At 51.0% G+C, this 26,044-nt stretch overlaps 1 protein-coding gene across 1 annotated transcript; it reads right to left on the reverse strand.

Moving 5' to 3' along the window:
• Positions 1 to 2,825: 2,825 nt before the first annotated feature.
• ZNF219 (zinc finger protein 219) lies at positions 2,826 to 24,598 on the reverse strand. The gene is made up of 5 exons (XM_077313942.1): positions 24,311 to 24,598; positions 12,954 to 13,062; positions 10,672 to 12,028; positions 6,663 to 6,782; positions 2,826 to 4,921 (listed from the first exon to the last, which is right to left on the reverse strand). Exons 2-5 carry the CDS (start codon positions 12,957 to 12,959, stop codon positions 4,068 to 4,070), a joined length of 2,337 nt encoding a protein of 778 aa, XP_077170057.1. The 5' UTR covers positions 12,960 to 13,062; positions 24,311 to 24,598; the 3' UTR covers positions 2,826 to 4,067.
• Positions 24,599 to 26,044: the final 1,446 nt, after the last annotated feature.

Here is a 26,044-nt window from a genome sequence, read left to right on the forward strand (position 1 = left end):
TGGCATCCCTATCATCAGTATCTTTCAGCTCCTTTCAAAAATGAGGGTGGCTTCCTTCTCAATCCATTCTGTAGCCCACTGGACTCATGGAAAGAGGCATTTTACACCGCACAGGGGCTTTCTTTGAACTTCAGGGGACTCGAGTCAGAATTAATTTGCGAAAAAAACCAAGGGCCTCAAGAGAAAAGCAAGGTGTCTTATCTTTATCAGTGACATGCACAGCTCCTTAATGAAATTTCAGGGCTGGGTCACAGATCAAATTGCATCTCCACAAATCATAACACCAACAGCGGACTTCTGAGATTATAGTTTGTGCAGTTTACCTCAAATTCTTGAGGTCAACCGCTGTCCTCCCAGACGGTCCTCTCTGATGTCAAGAATGTGTATACAAGTGTGTACACCGACAGGCCTACACAACTGGAAAACAATGCCTCTTCACAGAACAGAGGTTCTCAGCCTGCTTTTCGGATTTATTCACAGGGGTTGTTGCGAAAATGCAGGAGAGGAAATTTGGATGCTGTACACATACTAAGTTGGGTTCTCATTAGCGATTCCCTTGATCAGCCGATGCCAGGGTGATTGGGGAAACTCTGAGTAGCTGCTATTCCCACACCATGGCGGGTTCATGCATTGTATTTCTCCATAAAATTAGGGGTGTGTCAGGAGGAACACTCCTTTGTAAAAGAAAACCCATAATGTCCTTTGAATGACTCAAGATTGAAAGAGCGACACACCCTGCCCTTCTCAAAACAACCCCTGCTACTTTTATGTGGTGGTGGGGGGGGGGGGTTGTCTCTCAGGATCCTAATCCCCAAATTTAATCATATCGGCTTGTGTTCACAGGCCCAGAGAGGGAGGAATCCTGATAACTTTCGATTTCTTTAAAGATGCCCGGAACCCCACCCCAAGCGTGGCCTCCAATTTACTGAGCCAGCCGAACGGCTAATAATTTCTGGTGACTGAAGTTTTTTGGATTCTAGCTAGGCCTAGGGGTGGTCGCTAAGAAAGCTTACTTCTTACCAGGCCTCGGTCCTGGGAGTTCTGCGAGATGTCAGAGTATTTTCTTCACAAATGTAAAACAAAGGCATTACCTCTGACCCTGTGCAGAGTGCATGGCAGTCCATGTTTCTGCGTTTGGGATTACAAGGAAAGGTTTTGGGGCCATTACAGATGCGTACTGTGTAATAGTGGCCTACACTACATGGTTGTTGTAAAGGCTACTAGGGCAGTGTATGCAGTGTCTTAAGCATTTAGAAACGTATGCTGCTGCAGTTTGTTACTATGTCTTTCAGTTAAAGGGAAAGAGTACAGGTTTCTGCATTCGGTACAGGCTGGAGGATGGCACCCATGACTGTGTGACCGTTTGTATTGGGAAAAATACAATTTTTAAATTCCTCTTCCAGCTCAGAATCTGGGGAAGAGAAATGTGAAATTGGCCATTAATGTGGGAATTCACAGCCCTTCTCTGCTTTGTCAAGCGTTGGGGTTTTGTTACCCAATTGAACTCTATAAGCTACTAGTTTTGGCGCTCTTATCCACCAGCTGGCTTCTAGGGTTAGAGGCTCTTCCCCACCCTTTTCCAAGAATGTGCTGAGCCTGGGGAAATTTAAGGGCATGGCCAGATTTACAGCTGATTGGCCTGCAAGAATTGTTCTCAAAACGGCCATGAAATGCAATCTGTTGCCCAGCAATGCTGTATATTTATAAATACTAAACAGAAATAATAAATAAAAAAAATATAAACTTGATCAGTCTTAACAGGGATGGGAGTCTTGCATTTTACACTGGGGAAGGAGAAGCAGCAGTGACCTGCAAATGCTACAGTATACTCGGGAGTAGGTTCTGTTCAAAACTTGGGAAGCATCGGCCTCCCACGGCCCATATCCAGTTTATTCACTTTGATTAAATGGATCTTTTAAATATTTCCTTTCTCTTAGCACTACCAAAACAACAGTGTCGCTCTATCTATTGAAGACCCATTTAAAGCTCAATAAAGGCTCACACAAAGAGCCTCTTGTGGCGCAGGGTGGTAAGGCAGCAGAAATGCTGTCTGAGGCTGTCTGCCCATGAGGCTGGGAGTTCAATCCCAGCAGCCGGCTCAAGGTTGACTCAGCCTTCCATCCTTCCAAGGTGGGTAAAATGAGTACCCAGTTTGCTACTGGGGGGTAAACGGTAATGACTGGGGAAGGCACTGGCAAACCACCCCGTATTGAGTCTGCCATGAAAACGCTAGAGGGCGTCACCCCAAGGGTCAGACATGACCGGTGCTTGCAAAGGGGATACCTTTACCTTTAAAGACTCACACAGCAGTCTCTGCAGATTTGACTGGGGAAGGCACTGGCAAACCACCCTGTATTGAGTCAGCATGAAAATGCTGGAGGGCGTCACCCCAAGGGTCAGACATGACCGGTGCTTGCACAGGGGATACCTTGACCTTTAAAGACTCACACAGCAGTCTCTGCAGATTTGATGGAGCTAACTGAGCAGCACAGAAGTCCATTGAAAGGCCTTGTGTGGTCAGCAAGTGTGGGGAAACAGCATCCCAAGTGGATGGGTGTGTGTAGATAAAGTAATGGAGAAACTGGGGATCAGATATATCTTGTGCTTTATCTGCCGAGCCACTTGCGGTTGGTTCTCAATCCCCTCTTTGCCTATTTCCGGTGTGTGTGTGTGTGGGGGGGGGGGAGGTTGCTGATAAACAAGAAGCGTGAGCATCTTCAAACCAACTGGAGGACATGACCTACCGGAGGGCAGGGGAGGTGTGTCAAGAGGACAATGTTTGGCGCACACAAACACTGACCGGAGCATCGGTCTTTTTTTGTCTCATTTTAATTTTTATTTCCAGTTTCAAATTTTCTACAAGAAAAAACAATAAAAAAATAGAAAACTCTAGAAGTTGTCAAGTTCCCTGCTGTGCCAGATTACTACAGAAACAAACTCTGCTGCTGGGACAAGATGCTGGCCACGGGGCCGCTTGCTAAGCGCACAGGACTGTGGCCACCCCCACACCCCGCCCCCACCTGCTCTGTAGATGGGCTGCCTCGCCCACGGCTGATGTCGCCTGCGGCCCACCCTGTGGCAATCCAGGGTCCACTGCGTCCCTACGGAAGGGGATCCTCTACCTTTGACATCCCCAGGGAAAGGAGACGTCGAGCAGGGACGGCTTTCCCCACCACCTGCACCTGCACCAGTCCTCCCCTTTTACAAAACGAATACACTCCAGGTCTCGCAGCCCTGCCCTTGTGCCAAGGATTTAGACAGTGGAAGGGCTTGACTCCAGCGGCAGCAGCCCCCCGAAAGCAGCACCATCAAGCCCAGAACTGAGGAGCGAGTGAGGGGCTGGGATTTCAGGTACCCCAGCAACCTTACCGCAAAACCCTGTTTGATTTTTTTAAAAAAAAGACTGCTACGGTATCCCTGTCTTTCACCTAGCTCAGCACCCCAGCCGTATCACAGCCTCTATTTCACTTTCTCAGTGATGTCCTCTCGGGGCTCCAATGCTTTTAGCAGCTCCGGCCCACGCCTCTTGAGCCCCCATCTGTCTTGTTGCTGTCAAAAGGCAGGGAGGCCTGCCTCTGGCAAGGTTTGACAACCTCGCTACCGCCAGGCCCACCGCCTCTCCAGGATGGGTGCATCACCCTGTCCCTTGGGGAGGCGGCCTCTTTCCATCTGCCTCCCCTGGTCTGGGCATATCTCTAGATGTTTACAAATGTAAACGGGTTTGAAACTGGTTTAACTGTCTAACGAACGAAGGAAGTTGCCTTATCAGAGCCCTGGTCTAGCTAGGTCAGTGCGGTCTGCTTTGACAGGCAGCCTCTCTCCCAAAATGCCTCTTTAAACGGGAGAGACCAAGGACTGCTTGAATTTGGGGGGGGGAGGGGGCCCTTCCGCATGCAAAGCTCTAAGCTACAAGGCCCCTCTTCAACTCCGCCCTCCAGAAGTCTGAGAATTGTGGTTTTGTATGGCTGTCGGGGACAGAACTGCAGTTCCCAGAGTCCTTCGGGTCAGGAGTTGGCATGACAGTTAAACAGGTTTGAAACTGGTTTAAATAGGCAGTGTAGACCTCCTCAAGCTTGCACCGGCTCCAACTGCAACTCCATAAGGCCTTGGCCTGCTTTCGATGCCTCCGGGTGGGCTGCCCCCTTTGCGCCCAGGGGGCCGGGCAATTCCTCCTCGGGAATCGGCTCCTCAGAGTCTTGAGACAGGCCATCCCAATCCCGCTTGGCTCCAGGAGAGCGACTGGGGGCCACCACTGCTCCGTCGGAGGACCGCTTCCTTCGAGGCAGCTGAGGCCTGGGGGGCTCCTCCTGCTCTTCCAAACGCCAGAGCTTCTGGAGTTTGGCCCTCTCCCCCTTTGGACTGCGGGACTTGGTTTCTTTCAGCGGGGGGCTCCGGGGCTCGGCGATCTCTTGCTCCTCCTCTTCCTCCTCCTCCTCCCGCACCACCCCGCGGGGCTTAGGGGCGGTGTGAGAACAGCGGCGGGTTCGGGCTTTTCGGCTGTGGTGCACCTGAAGGTGTAACTCCATGAGCTCCGGAGCCGAGGTGGCGAAGGGGCAGAACTGGCAGCGGTGGAGGGCCCCTCCGGCCAGGGCTGGGCGCAGCGACAGGTCCAAGGGCTGGAAGTCGGCCTTCCCGTTGAGAAGGGGTTTGCGACGGGACTGGCGAGACCGAGTGGCCCCCAAGCCCCCCAGGGGCAGGAAGGGCCCGTGGCTCTTGGCGAGCTGTGTCGGCGGGAAGGGGGCAACTGCAGTAGGGGCGAGGGGGATGTGGCACCGTTCCAGTGTTCCCGTGGCGGCGGCCGCGGCGGCGGCGGCCGCGGCAGCACTCTTTTGCTCCCTGTGATGGCGCTGCAGGTGATATTTGAGAGAGCCGGACTGGGTGCCGGCATAGTCACAGTGAGGGCATTTGTACGGGCGCTCGCCTGCATGGAGAAATCGGAGAAATGGATTAGCAAGGCAGCCATCTTTCTCGGGAGCGCATCGAAGCCCCTCAGCCACAGGTGCAGATTGCATCTATGCCACACACAGTGGCCTCAGGTGATTCACTCTCACTCAGCCTCCCCCCAATTTATTTATTTATTTATTTTAGATTTTTATACCGCCCTCCCGTACAAATTGGTGGATTATTGGTTCATATACTTGCACCCGCCTTTTCTCCCTGATGACTAAAAGGAGCTTAGGACATCCTTCTATTTGGTCTTCCCAACGATAATCCCCACATGCTCATTGTCCAGGTTCCTAAATCACATGTTCTCCTCCCCGAATTTTATTTATTTTAGATTTATATACCGCCCGCCCTCTTCATATTTGCTAATCTTACCAGGCAGCTTTAGTATTTTGAGAAATGGCAGTGAACCCGACTACAAAATGGCTGCTGGGTGAGATAGGCCCAGTTGTAAAATGGCTGCCATCAGTCAAGAAATGACAAGTTGGGAGAATCCAAGCCTAGAATCTGCCTACAATAGAGACATCTCTTTCCCAAATAATTACACAATGTAATACTCTTCTGAAGCTCCTCCGGCTCCAGTTAAGTGGGGAAAAACCAAATGGGGGAAAAAGCAAGTTGGCTCCCAGACAGGTACTACGTTCCCAATAGTTACCAAATTGGGGATCACTACCTTAGAGGGTTAGATTAAGAGCTGGGGCGCCTAGGCTGAAATATTCCCTTCTGCTGTGAAAGGTTACTGAGTGACCTGGGGCCAGCTGCTGTCTCTCGATGTAACCGGCCTCACAGGGTTGTTGTGAACATAAAACGTAGTAAAGTAGAACAAAGTACGTCAAGCTGAACTCTCCGGACGAAGGATGGGATCAAAGCTTACTAAGTAAATAGTATTTGTGAAATCTTTTGTACGTTGGAACACTATATAAATATTTATTCATATGCGACCTTTCACCCCAATCGGGAGCCAAAGTCGCTGGCAACATTATCCTCTCTTCTATTTTTCCCTTGCGACAAGCCTGTGAGGTAGGTTCAGTGGACAGCGGGTGATTGGCTCAAAGCCTCCCAGCGAGCTTGTAGTGGTAATTTTTGGATTTTCATTTCAAAGCCTGGAATGATACAGGTGAGTCCTGGATGGACCCCGCTGAGGTTTCATTGATTTCAGCACCACTGACTGCAAGTAGGGGCTGAACATGTGGTAACTACTAACCAGTTTGGTGTAGTGATTAGGAGTGCGGACTTCTAATCTGGCGAGCAGGGTTTGATTCTGCACTCCCCCACATGCAGCCAGCTGGGTGACCTTGGGCTCGCCAGGGCGCTGATAACGCTGTTCTGACTGAGCAGTGATATCAGGGCTCTCTCAGCCTCACCCACCCCACAGGGTGTCTGTGGTGAGGAGAGGAAAGGGAAGGAGACTGTAAGCCACTTTGAGCCTTCTTCGGGTAGAGAAAAGTGGCATATAAGAACCAACTCTTCTTCTTCAGTAATATCAGGGCTCTTACAGCCTCACCTACCTCGCAGGGTGTCTGTTGTGGGAAGAGGAAAGGGAAGGCGAATGTAAGCCGCTTTGAGACTCCTTCGGGTAGAGGAAAGGGGCATATAAGAACCAACTCTTCTTCTTCAGTAATATAGTATGCTCAGAAAAAACTCTTGTTGAGTTTCATCTGTCCTTACTTCCTGTTTATGGAAGTCCTTGACCTGAATCTGCTGCTCACAGCTCTTACCTGTGTGAACACGGAGGTGCACCTTGAGATGATGGGATGATCGGAAGGACTTCCCGCAGAAGGGACAGTCTTTCCCAGAGCCCCGGCGGGATCCATCGAGGCGTGGCTGCCCCTGCACATCTGAGAAACAGACACAGGAAAGGGAAATTTTAGGAAGAGGGGATTCTAAGATTTCTTAGACAAAAGGAGGAGAAACAAAACTGCCTGTGCCACTGATACAGTGACTGTGTCGCTCCTTGTTTTTGTAAACTACAACTGAATTCCAGGGGATTGCTTGGCTGTTTTGACAAAGAATTATCATTGGCTGTATTTGGTTGTGTGACACAGTCTACCAATGTAACAGAATTAATCTTAGCTATATATTCCTTGTCATGTAAGGAGTTCATAGACTGACAAAGAGTGCTTGCACTCGAAAGTTCACGCCCTGAATAAATCTTTGTTGGTCTTAAAGGTGCTACTGGACTCTGAATTTACCCAAGAGTAAACAACACACCAACCAAAACTGACCCAGGATAAAACTGCCTGGTGGAATTTTCAATGTCATAATAATTTTTGTGGGGTCTTTTAGGTGCTATTGGAACTTTGTTCTGGCAAATACAAAATTTGTTTACATTAACAGCTCTATTCTTGTATTCCTTCCGCCTATCAGTTATTCCTTCCTATCAGTTCAGCTAAGCAGGCTTTTTTTAAGAGTATGCAAAGATCCTTCAATCTGATTTTCAGGAGCTGGAATAACTCTGCATAGGGAGTCCCGAGATTCAGCTCCATACTAGATATACCTTTAAGAAGACTTGTTTTTCTTCTCGAAGGTGGAGAAAGTAAGGACTGACGGTCGCATTCAGAACTGCTGGCCTAAAACAACATTTTCTTGGAAGTCCCATTGAATAAAATGACTTATTTCTGAGCAGACTGGCTTAGGAGAATTCCTGATGTTTCCTTTCTCGTGGTGCTCTCTTAGTACTGAGCCACAGTATGGGGAAACAACCCTTGTCGGGAAAGAAGCATAACTGTCACAAATATAAATTTTGGCCACCTTGTTAGTGGCGATGCCTCGGACAACCGCTTTAGACTTGCTGGAGGGGGGGGGGGGTAGGGGGATGCATTCCAGACCCAGATCCCCATGAGGGCCATGCATTTCTGCGTGAGAAACGGATATCCTGAGCTGCACCTTTTGGCAGACGCAGCGGGCAAAGAAAGAGCGGGGCTTTTAAGGATTCTGCCCATCCTGGCAAACCCCAGCTCTTGCCACCCAAGGGTATATTTAAACAACACACTTGCTGAGCCAAACTGACCCTGGTGGAATTTTCAGTATGTCATAATGTCTCCTGTGTTCTCAGCCTTAGGGGTGTTTATTTTTTTTAAGGTAAATATTCTGTCATATACAGAAGGGGTAGTCAACCTGTGGTCCTCCAGATGTTCATGGACTACAATTCCCATGAGCCCCTGCCAGCGTTTGCTGGCAGGGGCTCATGGGAATTGTAGTCCATGAACATCTGGAGGACCACAGGTTGACTACCAGTCCGTAATGCAGGCTTAAACCAGCTTTGTAGTTATTCTCTCTGGGAACTGTAGTTTGTTTGTTTGTTTTTAAATGGGGACGACGACAAGGAGGCTTGCTGCTCTCACTAAACTACGATGCCTCAGATTTGGTGGGGGAAGCCAGGACGCTAAACAAAACGTACTTGCAGCGCAAACATGCTCTTTAAAAACAATTAAAACCCTGCATAATTTTGCGTTCATTTCCATCATATCACTGCTTTTGTTACGCTGAATTTCTTCTCGCTGAATTTGGGATGAATATGCCTGCTTGCATGCAGTTTTGTCTACTCTTATGGCACGAGCAGTTTGGCTATCCTCAGACTTCTCGATTTCTCGATCTGTTCCTCCTTATATAGGCCCTGTGGAGGCACTGCCTTTGATATCCGGGCATAGTTTCTCTCCGGAGGATGCTGGTGGCTATTGGTGATTGATCAGGGGAGGGGGTGGGTTCTTAGACTGTTTTCCTGCCATTGTGGCTTATTGACATTTTGTCTAGGGATTATATTGTATTTTTATCATATTCTATTGTATTTTTATTCTTTTACTACAAACTGCCATGAGCCGGAATAGCGGGGATAAATCCAAATACATAAATTTAAAAAATATAAAAATAAAATAAAAAGAACTGTTCAGGTCAGGTGTGACACAAAAAGCTGGCTTCCAAGTGTTTAAGACCCTAGATCTCCCGGTAGGTACTGTCTCCCTTGTTCTGTGATGAAAAACAAAAAACCCAACCTGGGGAAACAAATCAGGAACTCGAAGGTTGAGCGATAAATACATATTAGGATTAGAATACAAATATTTATTAAGTGCCTCAGTGGCCAAATAAACGGTATGCACACATGTAATAATACAGTATGGTTGGTGGCGTCAGAATCATAAAATGTGAAGCTGCCAGCAATATGTAATAATAATTTCAGACTGGAGCTCACGGTCAAAAATCAAAGTAGCCACGATCAACCATTCTGTTCAGGGCCAAGGTAAAATCCTGAGTGTACATCCTCCAGTGTGAACCAAAAGAAAGACTCCTTTTGAGTTGACCACTAATGAAGACCTGGTGGGCTGAAATGCATTTGGTCAAAGGCCATACCATGTGCAACCACTGAGCCCATGCATTGAATAGGGAATAGACTGTGATTTGCATGTTTTAATGTCTTTAATCTGCTTTATGCACACTTAATAATAAATATTTGCATTTTAATCTTAACATATATTTGTTGCTCAGCCCTTGAGTTCCTCCCTTGTTCTGTGAGACAACTGCCTGTACACATGCACCCTTGGGATGTGGCCCCTGACAGCTGTTCAGGTCATTTTTAATAAAGATATTATGGTAAGAGAAGGATTCACGAAGGCACTTCAGAAGGGGAAATGGGCTGCATTATTGTAGATTACATATTATTATTATTATTATTATTATTATTATTATTATTATTATTATTATTATATTTATATCCCGCCTCCCCCCGAAGGCTCAAGGCGTCTTACATAATCCCATCCCCTAAAAACCATATGATAACAATAAAATTATCTGTTTGCTCTACTGTGATCCTGCTCTCAGGATACTTACAATACCGTTGTTTGATAAATATCTCTCGATTTTTGCTTTTGTTCTAAAATTTTGTCATCTCTGGTTATTAGACATCTGATACTGTCCCATGCACTGACTGACACCAAAATTTTCCCATTACTGAATGCAGGAAATTCACAACTAGTATTTGTATAGGCTCTATTTACAACACCCTGAGATGTCATAGTGAGGGCCAGTATATACACTGACTAAATAATAATAAAGAAACTGGATGTTTTGGCGTTGACCCTATTTCAAGTAAAGAGATACAGGGATGGGGGTTTCGTACAGTGAATTTCCTTCTGTTTTTGATTCATTTCTGTAGTGCTGCTTCACCGTCCCCTGCCCTCTCTCGTAACATTATCTTCCCCTGAGGTTTTTTTTTAATGTTCTAAGTTTGGTGCTATAACGCTAAGCCAACACGGCACTCCAGTGCTATAGCAGCACTACTAAAACACCTTGATTCAATGGAATTCACAGAAGATCACATGGTGAAAAAGGGCAGAGGGGAAACGGCATTGTAGGACCTTTTAAACAATGCCACAGCGATTCAGAAGCACAACAAGGGGTCAGAAATGGAAAAGCAGCTTTCCAAAGAAGCGAATTGACCACACTTTGTAAGAACAGGTAAGTAAATTCCGCGACCAACCAGTTACAAAAACAGGTCTGTCTGAAATGGCAAAAAACATCCACAAGCAATCAGTTGCAAAAATGGAACACAAAGGCAGTTTGAAAATGATCACCTGTATCATCTGCCTTGCATCTCGGTGAGAAAAACAGATGATAAATGAAATGAATAATAATAATAATAATAATAATAATACATAGCGATGCAGATACACACACACCCCAATGCACATTCACAAAGCAGAAGTCCCAGCTATGAGTTACGCTCATACTCACCCTTTTCCCCTTGGGTCAGCAGGGTGGGGCTGGTGTTGCTCGTACCGGAGGCCCTGACATTGGTGGGCAGCCAGTGTCCAGTGAGAAGGTGGGAACCCAGAGACTGTCCCTTGCTCCACTCCCGGTCTCGGGACAGGTGGCTTTGGCGGTGCAGCGCCATCTGCTGGAATGTGTTGAAGCTCCGCGTGCAGTCTGGACAGCGATGGGGGCCTCCGGAGCTCTCTCTCGCGAGCTTGGGCTCCCCCGCGTAAGAGCGCTCCCTCCACTGCTGGCCGCTCTCCACTGCCCGGGCTGTGGCCTGCAGTCTCTCCGCACAGCTGGCGTCCCCGTAGCCGAGGAAATTACCCGTGCTGCCCTTGTCTGTGGGCCGAGGGGACAGGAGCGAAGGGTAGAGGGCCTCGCACCCCACAAGTAAGCTCTGCGGGGACCGTCCCGTCCCATGCCCCCTTTGCTGACCCTGAAGGCCCAGCTTGCTGAGATGAACCTTCATGTGGTTCTTGAGGAACCAGGGCTCCTTGAAACCACGCCCGCACACCTGGCACTTATGGTCGAAGGAGTCTTTGTGCTTGCGCATGTGGCCCTTGAGGAACCAGGACTGAGTGAAGGCCTGGCCACATACCTGGCAGCGGAACTCGGTCGGGGTGGAGGCTGCGGGGGCAGAAGGGGCAGAGGCAGGAGGGGTGGGCGGGACAACCGGGGCAGGGGTCGGGGCAGGGGGAGTCGGGGGCCTGGTGGCGGGGATGCTGTGAACCTGCTGATTGTGCCACTGAAGATCGGCCTCCTGGGTGGCAGCAAAGGGGCACTGGCCACACTTGTACGGCTGGTGAAGGATGCGCAGGTGGCGCTCCCGTTCGCCGGCTGTGCGGAACTTGCCTTTGCAGAAAGGGCAGCGGAAGGTGGGCGGGGCGGGGGGCGGGGCAGGGGCGGCGGCCCGTCTCTCCTCCTTCGCCTCCTCTTCTTGGCCCCGCAGAAGCGCCCGCTCTTCCAGCTCGAGCAGCAGGCGGCTCTGGTGGCCCAGGCGGGCACGGGCCTCGGGGCAGTGGGAGCGCAGGTGGAGGCGCAGGCTGGCCCGCTGCCCTGCCCGATGGCCGCAGTAAGGACAGGTGAGGGGGTAGGACCCCGTGTGGATGCGCGTGTGCAGGGCCAGAATGCTGTTGAAGCGGAAACGCTTGCCACAGATGGGGCACGGGTAAGGGCGGGCCTCGCCGCCTGACCCCCCCGGCCCGTTGGAATAGCGCTGCAGGTCCAGCTCCCCGTTGAAGGCCAGGGCGTCAGCTCCGTCGCAGGACGATGAGGAGGAGGGGGAAGGAAGGGCCACGCTACCTGGATTGGCGGAAGGCAACTGGTAATCTGCCCCCTGGAGGAACAAGGAGAGAGAGAGAGAGAGCATGGAAGCTTGTTGAGAAAGGGCAGGTGGGCACAGACTTATTTTCCAGAAATTCTCTACTGCGGTGGCAGCTTGCTTCCGAAGGAGAAATAAGTTTCTCCTTCCAGCAGCAGGAAGCCAGGCCCTGCGTTTCTCCACAGAGCCGTTGACAAACCAGTGGCCGAATTGCAGCCTGCAGAGGAAAGGAAAGGGAGAAGAGAGCTTCCTTTCCCTCTATCGAAGCGGCGATCTGATGCCTTGCCCCAGATCAAACTACAAGCTAGCCACAGATAACAAGCCAAATAACATTCCTCCGTCTAGGAAGAGGAACAGCTCTGCTTGCGATCTGGGGGAGGTGTGAACAATCTTCCTTCTAAAACTAGGTGATCAAACCTAGGAGAGGGGAGAATTTGAAGGATGCATGAAGAGGAAGGCAAGGTTAGCTGCAGTCCCACACACCCATTGTGGTGTTTTAGTTGCCACTTCCTAGATGTTCCCTTGCTTAAGGTGGCCCATTTGGCATCTCAGAAAGCCCCTTCCCTCTTTAGAGTGGCACCGTCTTTAGAGGTGTTTAACAGGCCCTGTAAAACCGCTTTACTGGCAAAGGCATTTAAGCAGCAGGCCTTTTCTGAGCAGCAGGGGAGTTAGTGGAGACTTATCGTGGTTTATATGTGTTGGATCTTGCAATCGTAAGTCACAAGGGACGGAAGAGTATAAATATTTTAATACAGAAATAGACTTGGCTGGGAGCCGGAGAGAGGGAAGGGCTCCCAGACCCGAGGAAAGGGGGAGAAAACCCTTTCCTGATGTGGCAGGGCCGCCATACGGGTAAGGCTTGGGTCTTAGCAGGAGGAGAGCCGTGGAGCACTCCTCCCTGGCCGTGCGCAACCCTGTTTCCGGGGCTTGAGCCACTCACCTCCATGGTGCTCCTGCTCACATGCTTCAGTCCCTGATTGCAGAAGGAGCAGCCACCAAGATGGCGCCAGGCATCTCACAGCTGATAGGGAAGTCCGTGGGCGCATGAGCTGCAAAAGGGGGGAGAGAGAGGGTTCAATAATCAGGGTGACAAAACAGGCTGGTCTCATCCCCAAAGGCCTCCAGGGGCTTAATGTGCACCCTTGTGGAACATGTCGAGTAAGAAAGGGCAGAAGTTGCCTCTGAACATGCGCAGAGTGCATTTCCCCTTACTGCTAAAAGCAGAGAGGGAGCCCCCACATTTCAGAGGGAAGAACTTCCAGCCGAGGCTCCTGTTTCTACGGCATCTCCTCCTGGAAGCAGAACCCCCAAAGCGGACAAAGTGGAAGCCGAAGAAAACTGATGTTCAACTTTGGCTGGATATGGTTAGCATTAGGGCCCTTCCTAAAGCACGGTTGAATCAGAACGGCATGGAACCTAGAAGGCAAGAATCTTTCCCATCATGAGTCTCAGACCTGGATCTCTGAGGCTGCTCAGGAGAACTATGTCACAGAAGGAGTTTTGCTAGGAGGCCACCTGGAGATTGTTGTCCGTCTCTCTGCCTCTGGAGCAGACTGGGGTGTGCAGGAGTTTCTCCCACCCTGTCTGCTCTTCCCCTGACCCCCTCCTTTCCTAGAGCCATCAAGACTCTCTACGCTGCACCCAGCTTCAGGATCGGAAGGGTGGCAGGAAAAGCACGGGCAAAGCCTTCAGTGACTTGCACATTCGGGGCTATCGAGGCAGGCAGGCATGCCTGCTTGTGGTGACCCGGCAACCAAGCCACAAACGGCAGGGAAAGGCAAACAAACCCTCATAGGACCCAGGGGATGTGTCCTTTCTGATCTCACCTATGGTTATCAACTGGGTGGCCAATGTGAGAGAAATTCACCCCGCAGAGGCTTCAGAGGGGCAAGATGCAAAGCGTGGACTCTCGGTGCGGAACAGCCGGAAACCCGGATTCAAATCCCAGTTCGGCTAGGTTCTCTAGGTGACCTGGAGGGAGGCGTCGTCAGCCCAACCTACCTCGTAGGGTTGCTGTGAAATGGTGCGGAGAGATCACGGGAAAGAAGGGCGGGGCATACTTGCAAGTCACCCAGCGTTTTGCAGAGCGGCGAAGAATCTCCCCGAAACAAGTGCTTGCACGCAAAACATCTCATTACTTCGCAGGGCTTAGCAGAACGCACACCCACGGCGCTGAATAACAGAAAACCTACACTTCCGCAGAAGCCAATAAAAACACAAATCGCTGCGCTCTGGAACTCCTGAAATGTGATATGAATGCATTACATTGGTGTCACGTGCTGGGGAAAGGGCGTTCTTCCAGCCTCTCTGCCAGCACCCTTTCCAAATAGTGCTCATTCCTGTTTGACAGGGAGAAGCCAGAATCTTGTCTGTCTTTAAAAGAAGAGTGAAGGGGTGCCGGCAACACCTTGCTCCTCATACAGACAGGCACTTATTGAGGAGGCCACGGAATGCTCACCAACATTCTCACTCTTGAGGGTCTCAGCACCAGAATGCCGCTTCTGCGTGAGAGAGAAGGCCCCAAGGACGTTGGCAGCATGTGGTGGTCAGGAGGGGCTGCAGATTTTGGGCAGGCGGGAGGCAGAAGTGGCGGCACAGGGTGGCATAGGGAAGAGGTCAAGAGAGCGGACAAGAATGCACAATTCTCAGGAAGAGACAAGAAGCCAAGCCATGGGTTCATCTCGTGCAGACCACGCCAAACAAGGCCAATCTTGTCATTTGGGAAGCTAAGGATGGTCGACCCTGGCTGTTATTTGGATGGGAGACCTCCAAGGAACACGAGGGTCATGACACAGAGGCAGGCAATGGCAAACCACATCTGAACGTTTCTTGCCTGACAGCCAGACAACTCTAGGATCTCCTGTCCATGCTACACACGTGCCACAGGATAAAAATAATAAATTGCCCACACCGAAATAATTCTCACGACACCCCTGCTCAGGTAGGGGGCAAGAAGCTTCCCTTTCTCTCTGGGTGGGGGTCCGAACGCCCCCTCTCACCCCCGGGAACCCCTGAATGTCAGAAGTCTGCTGGCCATGATGGACTCAAGTGGTACTACTAGGCAAAGGCAGGGAATGTCAAAAAGGTGGCCCAGCCAGGATCCACAATGACCCCCATAACTGTTCTGAGTTGTAGATGTCTGAACTGAAGGAACGATGAAAGGAAGCAGGGGGAATGAGGGGGGAAAACCCCCAAAACAGGACTAGGATCTCCACCTTGTCCACAGGCTTAGTACCTCTCCTTGGGCCTATTTTTAGGAAGACATGAAAAATGGCATTATTAAGGCCTCCTGCTAGGAATCCCGCACCCCTCCACCCTGGATGTGAAACACGGACGGAGCAGAAGGCAGATGCCGGCGTATTCTACGTGGAAAGGTGACTGTCGTGGGACACACGCCACGGGGTGGCATTTCCCAACACTAGGCAGGCGTGCCCCAGCCAACGTGTTCACCCACACCTTCTCCCCATCCCTACCCCCCAGGCAAGTATGTCACCGCCGAAAGTTCCATTCAAGCGCTATGATTGTTGGCAGAAAAATCTGGATTCCTTCAGAACTTCCTGCTCTGACTCAAGCAAACTAGAGTACAAACAAAACAGCATGGCCCTCCTTTCTCATCTGTCTCCCCTCTGTAGGGAATGGGGGGGGGGAGAGAGGGAGAAGCAGACATACTCTTTTGGAGATATTTGGATGAGGCAGAGATGTGGAAACTCAGCCTCCCTTCCCTCTTCCATTTGCTTATATCTACAGCCTATAATGCCCTGACCTGGATCACCCGGGTGAGCCAGACCTCATCAGATCTTGGGAAGTAAGCAGGGTCAGCCCGGGCCTGCATTTAGGGATGCCAGTCCCAAGTTTTGCAGCTCACCTCCAGGTAACAGAGATCGGTTCCTCTGGAGAAAATGGCTGCGTTGGGGGATGGACCCCCTGGCATTATATTCCACTGAGGCCCCTCCCTGCTGCAAATCCCGCCCACTCCCAACTCCACCCCCCCCCCCCAAAGTCTCCAGGAATTTCCCACCCCAGAGCTGGCAACCCTACGAGTCAGGCCAAGTCAGATTTTATGGCAGGTAGCCCATAGGCCGTCACTGTGTAAAAAGATTTTTTTTAAGGTTTAAAACATCTCAAAACAGTAATAAAATAGTAGATAAGAGAATGAGCAATCACAGATAACAATTACTAATCGCTGTAAGAACTGTAAGAACCTTTCTTGATTACATTTATCCACCTAGGCTACAATTGTTCTAGGTATCTAATTACAGAATCATAGAATAATAGAGTTGGAAGGTACCTCCTGGGTCATCTAGTCCAACCCCCCTCACAATGCGGGACACTCACAACCCTGTTGCTCATCCACTGTAACTGGCCACCCCCTTGAGCCTTCACAGAATCAGCCTCTCCATCAGATGGCTATCCAGCCTCTGTTTAAAAATTCCCAAAGATGGAGAACCCACCACCTCCCGAGGAAGCCTGTTCCACTGAGAAACTGCTCTGTCAGGAACTTCTTCCAGATGTTTAGATGGAATTTCTTTTGAGTTAATTTCATCCCATTCATTCTGGTCTGTCCCTCTGGGGCAAGACAGAACAACTCTGCTCCATCCTCTACATGGCAGCCTTTTAAATACTTGGAGATGGTTATCAAATCCCCTCTCAGTCGTCTCCTCCCCAGGCTAAACAGACCAAGCTCCCCCAACCTTTCTTTATATGTCTTGGTCTCCAAACCCCTCACCATCTTTGTTGCCCTCCTTGGGAGATGCTCCAGTTTGTCTACATCCCTCTTTAACTGGGGTGCCCAAAACTGAACACAGTACCCCAAGTGAGGCCGAACCAGAGCAGAATACAGCAGTACCATCACCTCCCATGGTCTCTGCAAGGCCACTTTGGCCCTTAGTTTCTTTGCTGCAAGGGCAAACAATGACATTCTTTTAGAGAGAAATAAATTAGTATCTGATAACAGCACAAATTTTCCCTGATTGGATTTAGCAACCCTACTTGTATTTGCATGGGAGACCTCCAAGGAAGACCAGGGTCCGGACAAACAAGCTGAGAGTCCAGTGGCACCTAAATTTGTTCTGCTGATTCAGACCAAGGCGGCTAAACACTTGAACCTATCTCAAGGGTCCTGACTTCAAGCAATGGCAAGCCACATATGAATATTATGCTGCCTTTCCATCCAATCAGGGTTCCCAAGATGGCGCACATCAAAACATTAAAACATCCCAACAATTAAAAACAACATTTCAAATCAGAAAAGGATGCAATTAATACACGTGACAAACAAGGGCCAATAACCATTATTGGAGGTATGCCAAACAAAACGGAGTCTTCACCCACTGGCAGAAGACACTGAAAGGGGGAGAAGGGGGATGAATCGCCCTCTGGAGACGGGCCCCAAGTTTTTGGTGCCACTAGCAAGAAGATCCTTTCTTGGGTCACCGCTTGTCTAGCCTCGGATTGCAGTGGCATGGGATGGCCAACTTCCAGCTAGGGCCAGGTCTCCCATTATTATAATCAATTTCGAGGCAAAAGAAATCAATTCCCCTGGAGAAAATGGCTGCTTTAGAGCAGGGGTAGTCAACCTGTGGTCCTCCAGATGTCCATGGACTACAATTCCCATGAGCCCCCTGCCAGCAAACGCTGGCAAGGGCTCATGGGAATTGTAGTCCATGGACATCTGGAGGACCACAGGTTGACTACCCCTGCTTTAGAGGGTGGGCAATGTGGCAATGGACCCAGGTGAAGTCCCTCCCCAAACCCCACCTTACCAGCCTCCTCACCCACCCTGTATTTCCCTACCCAGAGCGCGCAATTGTACAGCAGCAGCCAAAGCAGAGCCTTGGACGATATCAGGAGTGAGTAAGTTCATATGGGAGAGAGAAGTCCTTAAGGTTTGTGGATTTCAGGCCGTAGAGGCCTGCCCCTCTCTCTGCAGGCTGTGGCCAGCATCCACAGAAGCATCATCGTTAGGGTTTCTGTGCATGGATGTGAAAGGCAGCACAGTGCGGAGAGCCAATGCGATATAGCTGTTAGAGCAGTCATTTTTCTTGGCTATAGCTCTTTTACCATCTCTCCGGTTTCAGGGCTCCCTGTGGTGGGCTAGCTGCTTGTACAGTGAGCTAGGCTAAAAAAAGGCTTAAGCTAAGAATGAACCAACTGTACTCGACATACCTTGTCTTATATACATGTCTCATATATATGCGAGACAGATTTCTGAAACCTTCAGCCAAGAGGAGCATGTCCATTCAGCATGGCTTCTTTTTCTTTCCCTTGCCCAAGATCAAACTTCTTAGCAATTAATGATGTCATACGTGGCAAAAAGGATGTTTCACCGGTTCAGTTCCCAGGGTCCCCATTAACCCTTTGAGGCCTTTTCTGTCTGTGGCCCCCTTCAAATGTGCCGGGACCACCCAGGGGGCCATATGGCTCCCTTTGAGGAGCATGAGAGGACTGAACTAGGGTTTGACAGGCCTGGGTTCGTCTCTACTCAGTCCTCAAGCTCCTGGGATGACAGTAAATCTCTCTCAGCCTAACCCGTGAATATGAAATGGGAGGAAGAGGACCCATATTTTCTGCCCTGAGCTCTTCAGAACAAGGATGGGATAAAAATGCAATAGAAAGCAGGGCGTGCAACCAAGGAGAATACACTGGTTTTCTCTCCCCCAGTTACGGCTTCCCCCTTGTGAGCTGAAGTCACTAAATCTTGTCCTCAGTGGTCTCTCAGTTCCTAACCTGATGTTCTCACCATTACACCACTGGAAAACAGATTGTTCATGTCTCAGAATTTTAAATATTTCACCTAGATGTGTGTGTAGATATACATTTGGGCATGTTTAACTATTTATATTGTTCTCAGATCGACTGTAAACACAGTGACTGATCTACAATAAGAGTGGCCAAACGGTGGCTCTCCAGATGACCATGGGCTACAATTCCCATGAGCCCCTGCCAGTGCTGGCAGGGGCTCATGGGAATTGTAGTCCATGGACATCTGGAAAGCCACAGTTTGGCCACTCTTGGCCTACAGCAAAGGAAACAAGACACAAATTCTTTCAGTGTGGATGAGCCCCTTTTCTGGTCTTCAATAAGGCTGTCAACAGTCTAGGACAAAAATATTGTGAACTTTTAATAGAGGCTTAGTGTATAGAAATGGACGGCTAAAGATGGAGAAAAAACCAGGAAGCGGTATGCCATCAAATATCTATTAAAGAGAAGTGACATTTTTCCTCCAAACAACTGGCAGCCCTAGTCTTCAACCACATGGCTTCCAGAACTCAGATCCGAAACCCAAAGAGGGATTTGGAAGGAGACTCAGCAGCATCTACACTGTGGTTGGAAACTGAATATGAAAGTCACTCTCACTTCCCAGGGGACTGCACGGCTGTGAGTACGGCACATAATGCTTAGTATCTTCACCAAACTACAATTCCCAGGATTCTTTGGGAAGCTATAATACAACTGGATAAATACATTATACACTTTGACTGATACACTTGGGGGGGTCCAATTTGGTATTGAGCTCGGATTTAGGGCTAATGTGGATATACGTAGGGAGACAAGGGGCGGGTAGCAGTTTTGATGTCCGATGGCAGATTTCTGGAGGTTGTGACATGGTGACTTGCCTTTTCTCTCAGGAGCATTCACTTGTAAGGGCATGGTTAAATTATCAGCAAACAACTGGGATTCACCAGTCGTCTTAACCCATTTTTCCGGGCGTTCCTCTCTGTGCACATGTGTATATTATGTGTATAATATGTGTATATTAAATAAGAGTCTTGTTTGCACGCTTGGGAGGCAGGATGCACTCCTGCATTCTTTGAAACGGCCCGCCAGCCAATTGCAAATTGGCAACGCAACCGCCAAGCTAGACAAAGCTTTCCCGCTCCTGCATTTATGCCACTACGCAGTGCATTAGCCATTAGGGACAGATGACAGATCCAACTGGTTGTCACTAAGGGACCCAAACATACCACATAATTGTAACCTTGGATCCTGGGTTAATTAATCTGCTACAATGGCCGACCCCTGCTACCCACCTCGCAACTACAAATGGGAATTAGAACTGTCCACGCCAGCTATAAAAATGAGAAATCACCCTCGAACCATTCATTAACCCCTCTGATTTATGAGCACAACAGGTTGCGCAGGGAGCATTAAGGCTAGAGGTATCTCAGTCGGAGACGGGGGATTTTTGAGTGCAGTGCCTCACAGTCCAAGGGAAAAGGCTATACGGCATTTGATTCTCGGCAAACATCTCATTAGGAAATAAATTCCGTTTCAGGCATGGCCTTTATTCTGGGGTGTGCAGAAGCTAATGGGGGGGGGGAATCATGGGAAGATACAGAAAGCTTCAGTAGAGGACCCTCTAGGTTCAAGGCATTTGGCTGTGACAACTGGAAGAGACAGATTGCTGGAAATACAGTAGATATTCACTGCAGACCTGGGGCATAGGTGAATCAAAACTCTGGAGTCTGGCCATGATCACGATAGACCATGAGGAAGAAAGAGCTGAGAGAAACTCAGAAAAGCATCCAGTGTTGGCATTCACACTGGTAAGACGACACCTTTCAAGCAAGCAACACAATCCGCTGGGTTCGAAATAACAGATATTCCCATATTAAAAAAGAAGAGTTATTTGAGGCCCGATTTCTCTGAATCGTGGGTTCCTGAGCATTACCCACTTGAGCCTGGAGGTAAGAAAAAAAAAATCCCCTGTGCAGAGAGAGCAAGGTTAAGCCAGAACACCTTGACTTCCAGTTTTGCAGGTGCTATTAATTTTTCACCTAGGGGAACCTTCGGTCACGCCAGCCAGCCGCAGTTGCCTCAAGCCCTAGAGGCCTGAAAGAGTTTTACCTCCTGGCCTGCAATTTGTGTGAGCTAAAGCAGAGCTGACACCTGAGTTATAAAACCATTTCCTCAGAAGTGTGAGCACTTGTCACTTACCAGGTGAATACCACTTCTGTTTTAACTTTACAGGTAACTTTATTGCTACTAACTGTGGTCTGTTCTAGAGTCAAAGACCTGGAGCATGCTGTCAAACAAAAACAAGACACAATCTCGGCCCTCGGATTTTATGATCTATGCAAAGAGACGCGAGGAAAGGAAGTGGGAGGGAAGCATGCCTCTGAAAGAGCGGCTAGGAAACTGCAACTGTGTTGAAGAAAAAGGTAAATACGCTATGGGAGAAACGGAAAGAAAAGCCCCCAGATAGCAAACAGAAAGGGGATGGCGTCTTTTATTCTTGGGTCCACGGAGGAAAAGGATACTGGGAGGAGTACATGACGTTGAGAAGACCACATTCAAAAGGGTATGGGAAACGCTCAGCGAGAATATGAATCGAAACGGGGAACTAAATGTAAAAATGATGCCAAATTCATTAAAGCAGAAGCAAGGAGGCCAAGTGATTTGTGAGGCAAATCAACAAGAACAATCTTTTAATCACTCATCTAACCTGTGAGGCAGGTTGTCAATATTCCCATTTTAGAGATGAGAAACTGAGGCCAACATATATGCATGTCTGTGCTGATATAATCCTTTTCTGCTTTTACATTCTTTGTTACATGGATAAATATTCTGACCCCAAAGAAAGCATTATAGAAAACAGAGCACGCTCTGGGCCTGTTTGGGCTGATCAGCATCACATGCATGTAGCCATTTTAAATCCACTGAAACATCCAGGGTTTTCCCCACAGAATCATGGGAATTGTAGTTTAACAAGGATGCTGGGCACACCACTAAAAGATCACTAACATTCCTCACCGAACTGCAGTTCCCGGGTGTCCTTGCTGATCGTAGCTGTTAGCAGTTTGTGATACACGTCCAATTATTCTGAAATAACTATTCCCAAACTCTCCTGAATCTCTGATCTGTCTATTCAAATAATAAGGAACAGATCTGGGACTGAAGGAGCCCAAAGAAATGCATCCACCTTTCGCTCTTGACTGTCCTCTCTTCATCGTGAGATATGTGATCCTACACATTAAAGCAAGGTTATGGTCACTGCTCAGTGGTGTTCAGAGTCACACAGAGAAACACAGCAAACTTCGAACGCCTTGTGAAAATAACCAGGACGGCGGGCCTCAAACTCCCTGGGATTTTTGAATAGCAGAAAACGGCTGTCGTCACAAATTATAACCACCTTATGGAGAACGTCAGAATCCTGATTTCGTAAACCACCGCAAAATTGAGTTTCAGAGAACCCGAGGTAAAGAGGCAACTTTCCGAGATGGACAGAACCTCTTCTCCAGCGGTGACATTTTAAAAGAAGCTTTCGGTGCAACTTGACACCTGGCCGTGTTGAAAAAAGCCTGTGCAACTTGAAAGCACACCAAATGGCAGAACAGACATCTGATTATTCTGAAACATTTAATGATTCTGTCCAAAAGAGGGGGCTAGTCACATCCACGGGATGGTAGGCCTCAAGCCTGCTTGGAAGTCACAGCCTGTCATCTGGAAGCTGTATTCCACGATGATTCTAAACATGTCGTGGAGGGAACGCAACAGCTCTTCCTCAGCCTCCAGGGATGCTCCCTGCGCACGCTCTGAGGCACTTCCTCCTGCCCCCCCCCCAATTCGTTCACACGTAGAGGCCTGCACCTTGATGCATTTCAACCCAGATCTTGAGAGGGAAGCCCTGGGGGGGGGGGGGGAAGCACCATCCCAGAACCTTTCCCTGCAGATCATCCCCCGGCTTAAAATGGTGGCCTCGTTTGCATCAAAGTGATTACTGCCCCACTCACGGCCTGGATCAGGCGTCAGACTTCGCCTGACTGCAGCACTGCAAGGCCACAATGGCGTTCGCAGGCCTGCATAAAGCATAGCTGATTCATTTTGGCACACTGCCATGTTGGGCTAATGGCAGTACCCAAATGACTGTGTTTTTTTTTTATTTAAAATAGAAGCAGAGAGACACAACACGAAATCTTCCGGGGCCGTGCTGTCCCAGAGAGGCTGGTGACCCCGTCCTACTGTGCACGCTGAGGGTCAGGGGGTGACGCGTCCCGAACGGCAAAGTTTGAGCTTTGGGGGTGGGATGCCCATTCGGTCCCCGTTTCCCAAACATACAAGATGGCTGCGTCGGAAGGGGAAGACACCTTAAAGGAAAAAGGGGGCAGCCGCTCAAGGATGCGCCCCCCCCCTCCTAAAAACAGGGAGGGTGGCCGCGAGGCCTTCTCGGTTGGGTCCCGCCAACTTCCAGGCCGCAGAACAGAAGGGGGAGAAAGAGGGGGGGTGACATATCCATGGGAACACATCGGTCCCTTCCCTTGCCCCTCGGGCCCGCGAGAGAGGAGAGACAGACAAGAGAGCGACTGTCCCAGCAAGACACAAAGCTGAACAGCCCCCCCCCTCCCTTCCCACCCCACACACTCTGAACAAAGGGAGCAGCTGCCTCAGCAAATGCTCCAATGCACATTCCAGTGGGGGGGTTGGGGAGAGAGGGAGAGGGATGAGTAAAGGGGACCGTTCCAGGGACTCCTGCAGCCCCAAGTCTCGGCCCCAAAGCCTGGCAAAGTCACAACTTAGTATTATGGCTGGGTCACCGGGGACAAGATTGCACCCCCCCTTTTTCTTCTTCTTCTTCTTCTTCTGTTTTGCAAGGCCATCGGAAGGGGGTTCAAACACCAGGGGCAGATGTGGCGAGGGAGAACATCTGGGGGAAGAGGGGATGCCCCGGGTCGGGGATGGAGGGAGCGCATGGCCCTCCTGTCTGCAGCCCCCATCCTGACCCCCATAAGCGTCCCTTTGCAACCCCCCCTCCCACTAAGGCTCCGACCCACCTGCTGGAGGCACTGCCCTCCCCACCCCACTCCGCCTTCACCCCAAATGGCCCCGGAACGACCTCCCCCCCCCATCCCCACCAACCCCACCACCCCCGGCCCGCGATCCCCATCACCCCCCCCCCTAAGCAGCAGCAGCCCCTCTTCCCAACTCGAGATGCCTTCCCCCCCCCCCACCGACTCCGTCACGTGCTCGGGGGGCGCCGCAGAGGTGGGGGCGGGCGCGAGACGGAGCGAAACCGTCCGGGTCATTCGGGGATAACGAAGCCCGAGGCCGAGGCCGGCCGCTTTCCCGGGCGCCGCGCCGGATGCCCCCTCCCGCCCCCGCGACGAAGCCCGCCGGCTCCCCTTCTCTCCTCCAACCCGCCCCCCCCCCTCCGCCCGCCCTGCCGCCGCCAGCCATGCACCTGCTCTGGGCTCTGGGGGGGGGGGGGAGAGAAGCAGCAGCCGAGTGGTCGGGGCGGGTTTCTGGGTAGGGGGGCGCACGGTGGGCGGGCGGACGGCGCGGCGCAGCGCAGCTACTCACCAGGGCGCACGGCGAGGCGGCGCGGAGGAGGAGGAGGAGGAGGAGGAGGCGGAGGGGGGGCGCTCCGGGGACCCGCCGCGTCGTCGGGGCTGGGCCGGGGCGAGCAGCCTCCCCGCCAATGGGGCTCCCCCCTCTCCTCCTCGCCTTCCCTCGCTCGCTCTCTTCCTTCCTCCCTCCCTCGCCCGCCCGCTCGCTCGCTCCCGTCCTCCCTCCCTTCCATTGTACAGAGCCGCAGGCAGCGGCAGCGATTTGCATTTCTGAGCCTTGCGCGGCGAGGGATTGCCCGGCTGCCATTGTGCGCGCTCGCCCGGGCCCGGCCCGGCTCGGCCGGCCGCGGAGGGGACAGCCCTGCCCCCAGGGAGGCAGGAGTGGGGGGGTGGGCGCTGGATTTAGGGGGTGGCGCAGCCTGCTTGGAGGGCGAGGGGCGGCAATGGCTGGCTGCTTGGCCCGGCTTAGGATCCCACTTACTCGAGGCAGGCGCAGAGGGGCAGGGAGGGTGGCGCGGCCGGGCCCTGTTGCAGGGCCAAGCGGATCAGGGGGCACGGCGCTGGAGAGACGGGTCTGCCTGCCTCAGCCTGCATTGCTGAAGGGGGCAGGGCACCGTCTTGGCACAGCCGAGCATTGTCTGCTGGGCTGTACCCGGGTGGGAGAGAGAGAGGGGGAGGGAGGGAGGGGTGTAGGGGGGAAATCATCTTGGCACAGCCTGTTGTTTTGGAGGATGGCGGGTGTCATTTGCAGGGGAGGCGGAAGTGGCATGCTCGCCAGGCGGAGCTCGGCACAGCTTGGCATTGTCTGTTCTCCCCCGGGGCAAAAAGAAATACGGGGGGGGGAAAGAGCGTGCTGGGTTGGCGCAGGCGGCTTGGCAGGGGCCAAGTCTGGTCCACGCCGCAGTGCCCTAGGAGAGGAAGGCTTTCTTTTCGGTGGCGGGTCCTGTAGTCTTGGCACCGTCTGGCCTGCCTTGGCAGCAAAGGTGGGGAGAGGCGGCCCTTGGCATCGCCCGCTCGGCTTGGCCGTGGCACAGCTAGGGAGCAATGGGAGTGGGCCATGCGCCGTGGCCACCCCTTTGTGGCAGAGGCAAACTGGTGTGCGGGGAGGAGATGCCATTGATGAGGGAATGCAGCATCAGCTTTGGTGCGCCTGGTGCTGAGGCCTGTGGGGAAGGGCCTCTCCGTGCTCCTGGTCAGGTCAGCCCGGGCAAAGCGATGGGAAGAGGCGCGTTTTTTTCCCGGTTGCCTGGCAACCACAGGTCAGGTTCCTACCGACCTCCTGGGTAGGCCTCTGAAGGAGGGGAGGAGAATGTCCAAGCAGCCGAATACCTAGACAAGCGCATGGAGAGGGGTCAGCTTAAGTCTGGCATTGTGTGTCTTCCCCTTCCCCCCCCTTGCCTGAGTGGAGAGCTTTAGCCAGAGAAGACACAATGGTCGATGACAGTACAGGCCTGTTTTGTCTCCAGGGGGAAAATAAAAAAGGGCCCCCTGGATATGCACTGCAATAAAGAAACAGGTCTCGTTCTAACCGCCTTAACTCAGGAGTAAATCTCACTGCTTGCAATGGGGCAACAAAACAAAATCAGTCAGAGGAAGAGGGCTTGCACTCGAAAGCTCACGCCTTGAATAAATCTTTGTTGGTCTTAAAGGTGCCACTGGACTCTGATTTTGTTTTGTTGCTGTTTGGTCGGGCTGCTTCAGACCAACACGGCTGGCCACTTGAATCTGCTTGCAGTGGGGTTTACTT

Source organism: Paroedura picta, chromosome 16, assembly GCF_049243985.1.
Source record: "Paroedura picta isolate Pp20150507F chromosome 16, Ppicta_v3.0, whole genome shotgun sequence".
NCBI classification, from domain to species: Eukaryota; Metazoa; Chordata; class Lepidosauria; order Squamata; family Gekkonidae; genus Paroedura; species Paroedura picta.

What these genes read in the sequence shown, in the direction of transcription:
- ZNF219 (XM_077313942.1), bottom strand. An exon ending in GCTGACCCAAGGGGAAAAGG is followed by an intron (nt 6,783 to 10,671) that starts GTGAGTATGAGC and finishes TCTGTTTCTCAG; the next exon opens with ATGTGCAGGGGCAGCCACGC. An exon ending in GCACCTCCGTGTTCACACAG is followed by an intron (nt 4,922 to 6,662) that starts GTAAGAGCTGTG and finishes TTCTCCATGCAG; the next exon opens with GCGAGCGCCCGTACAAATGC.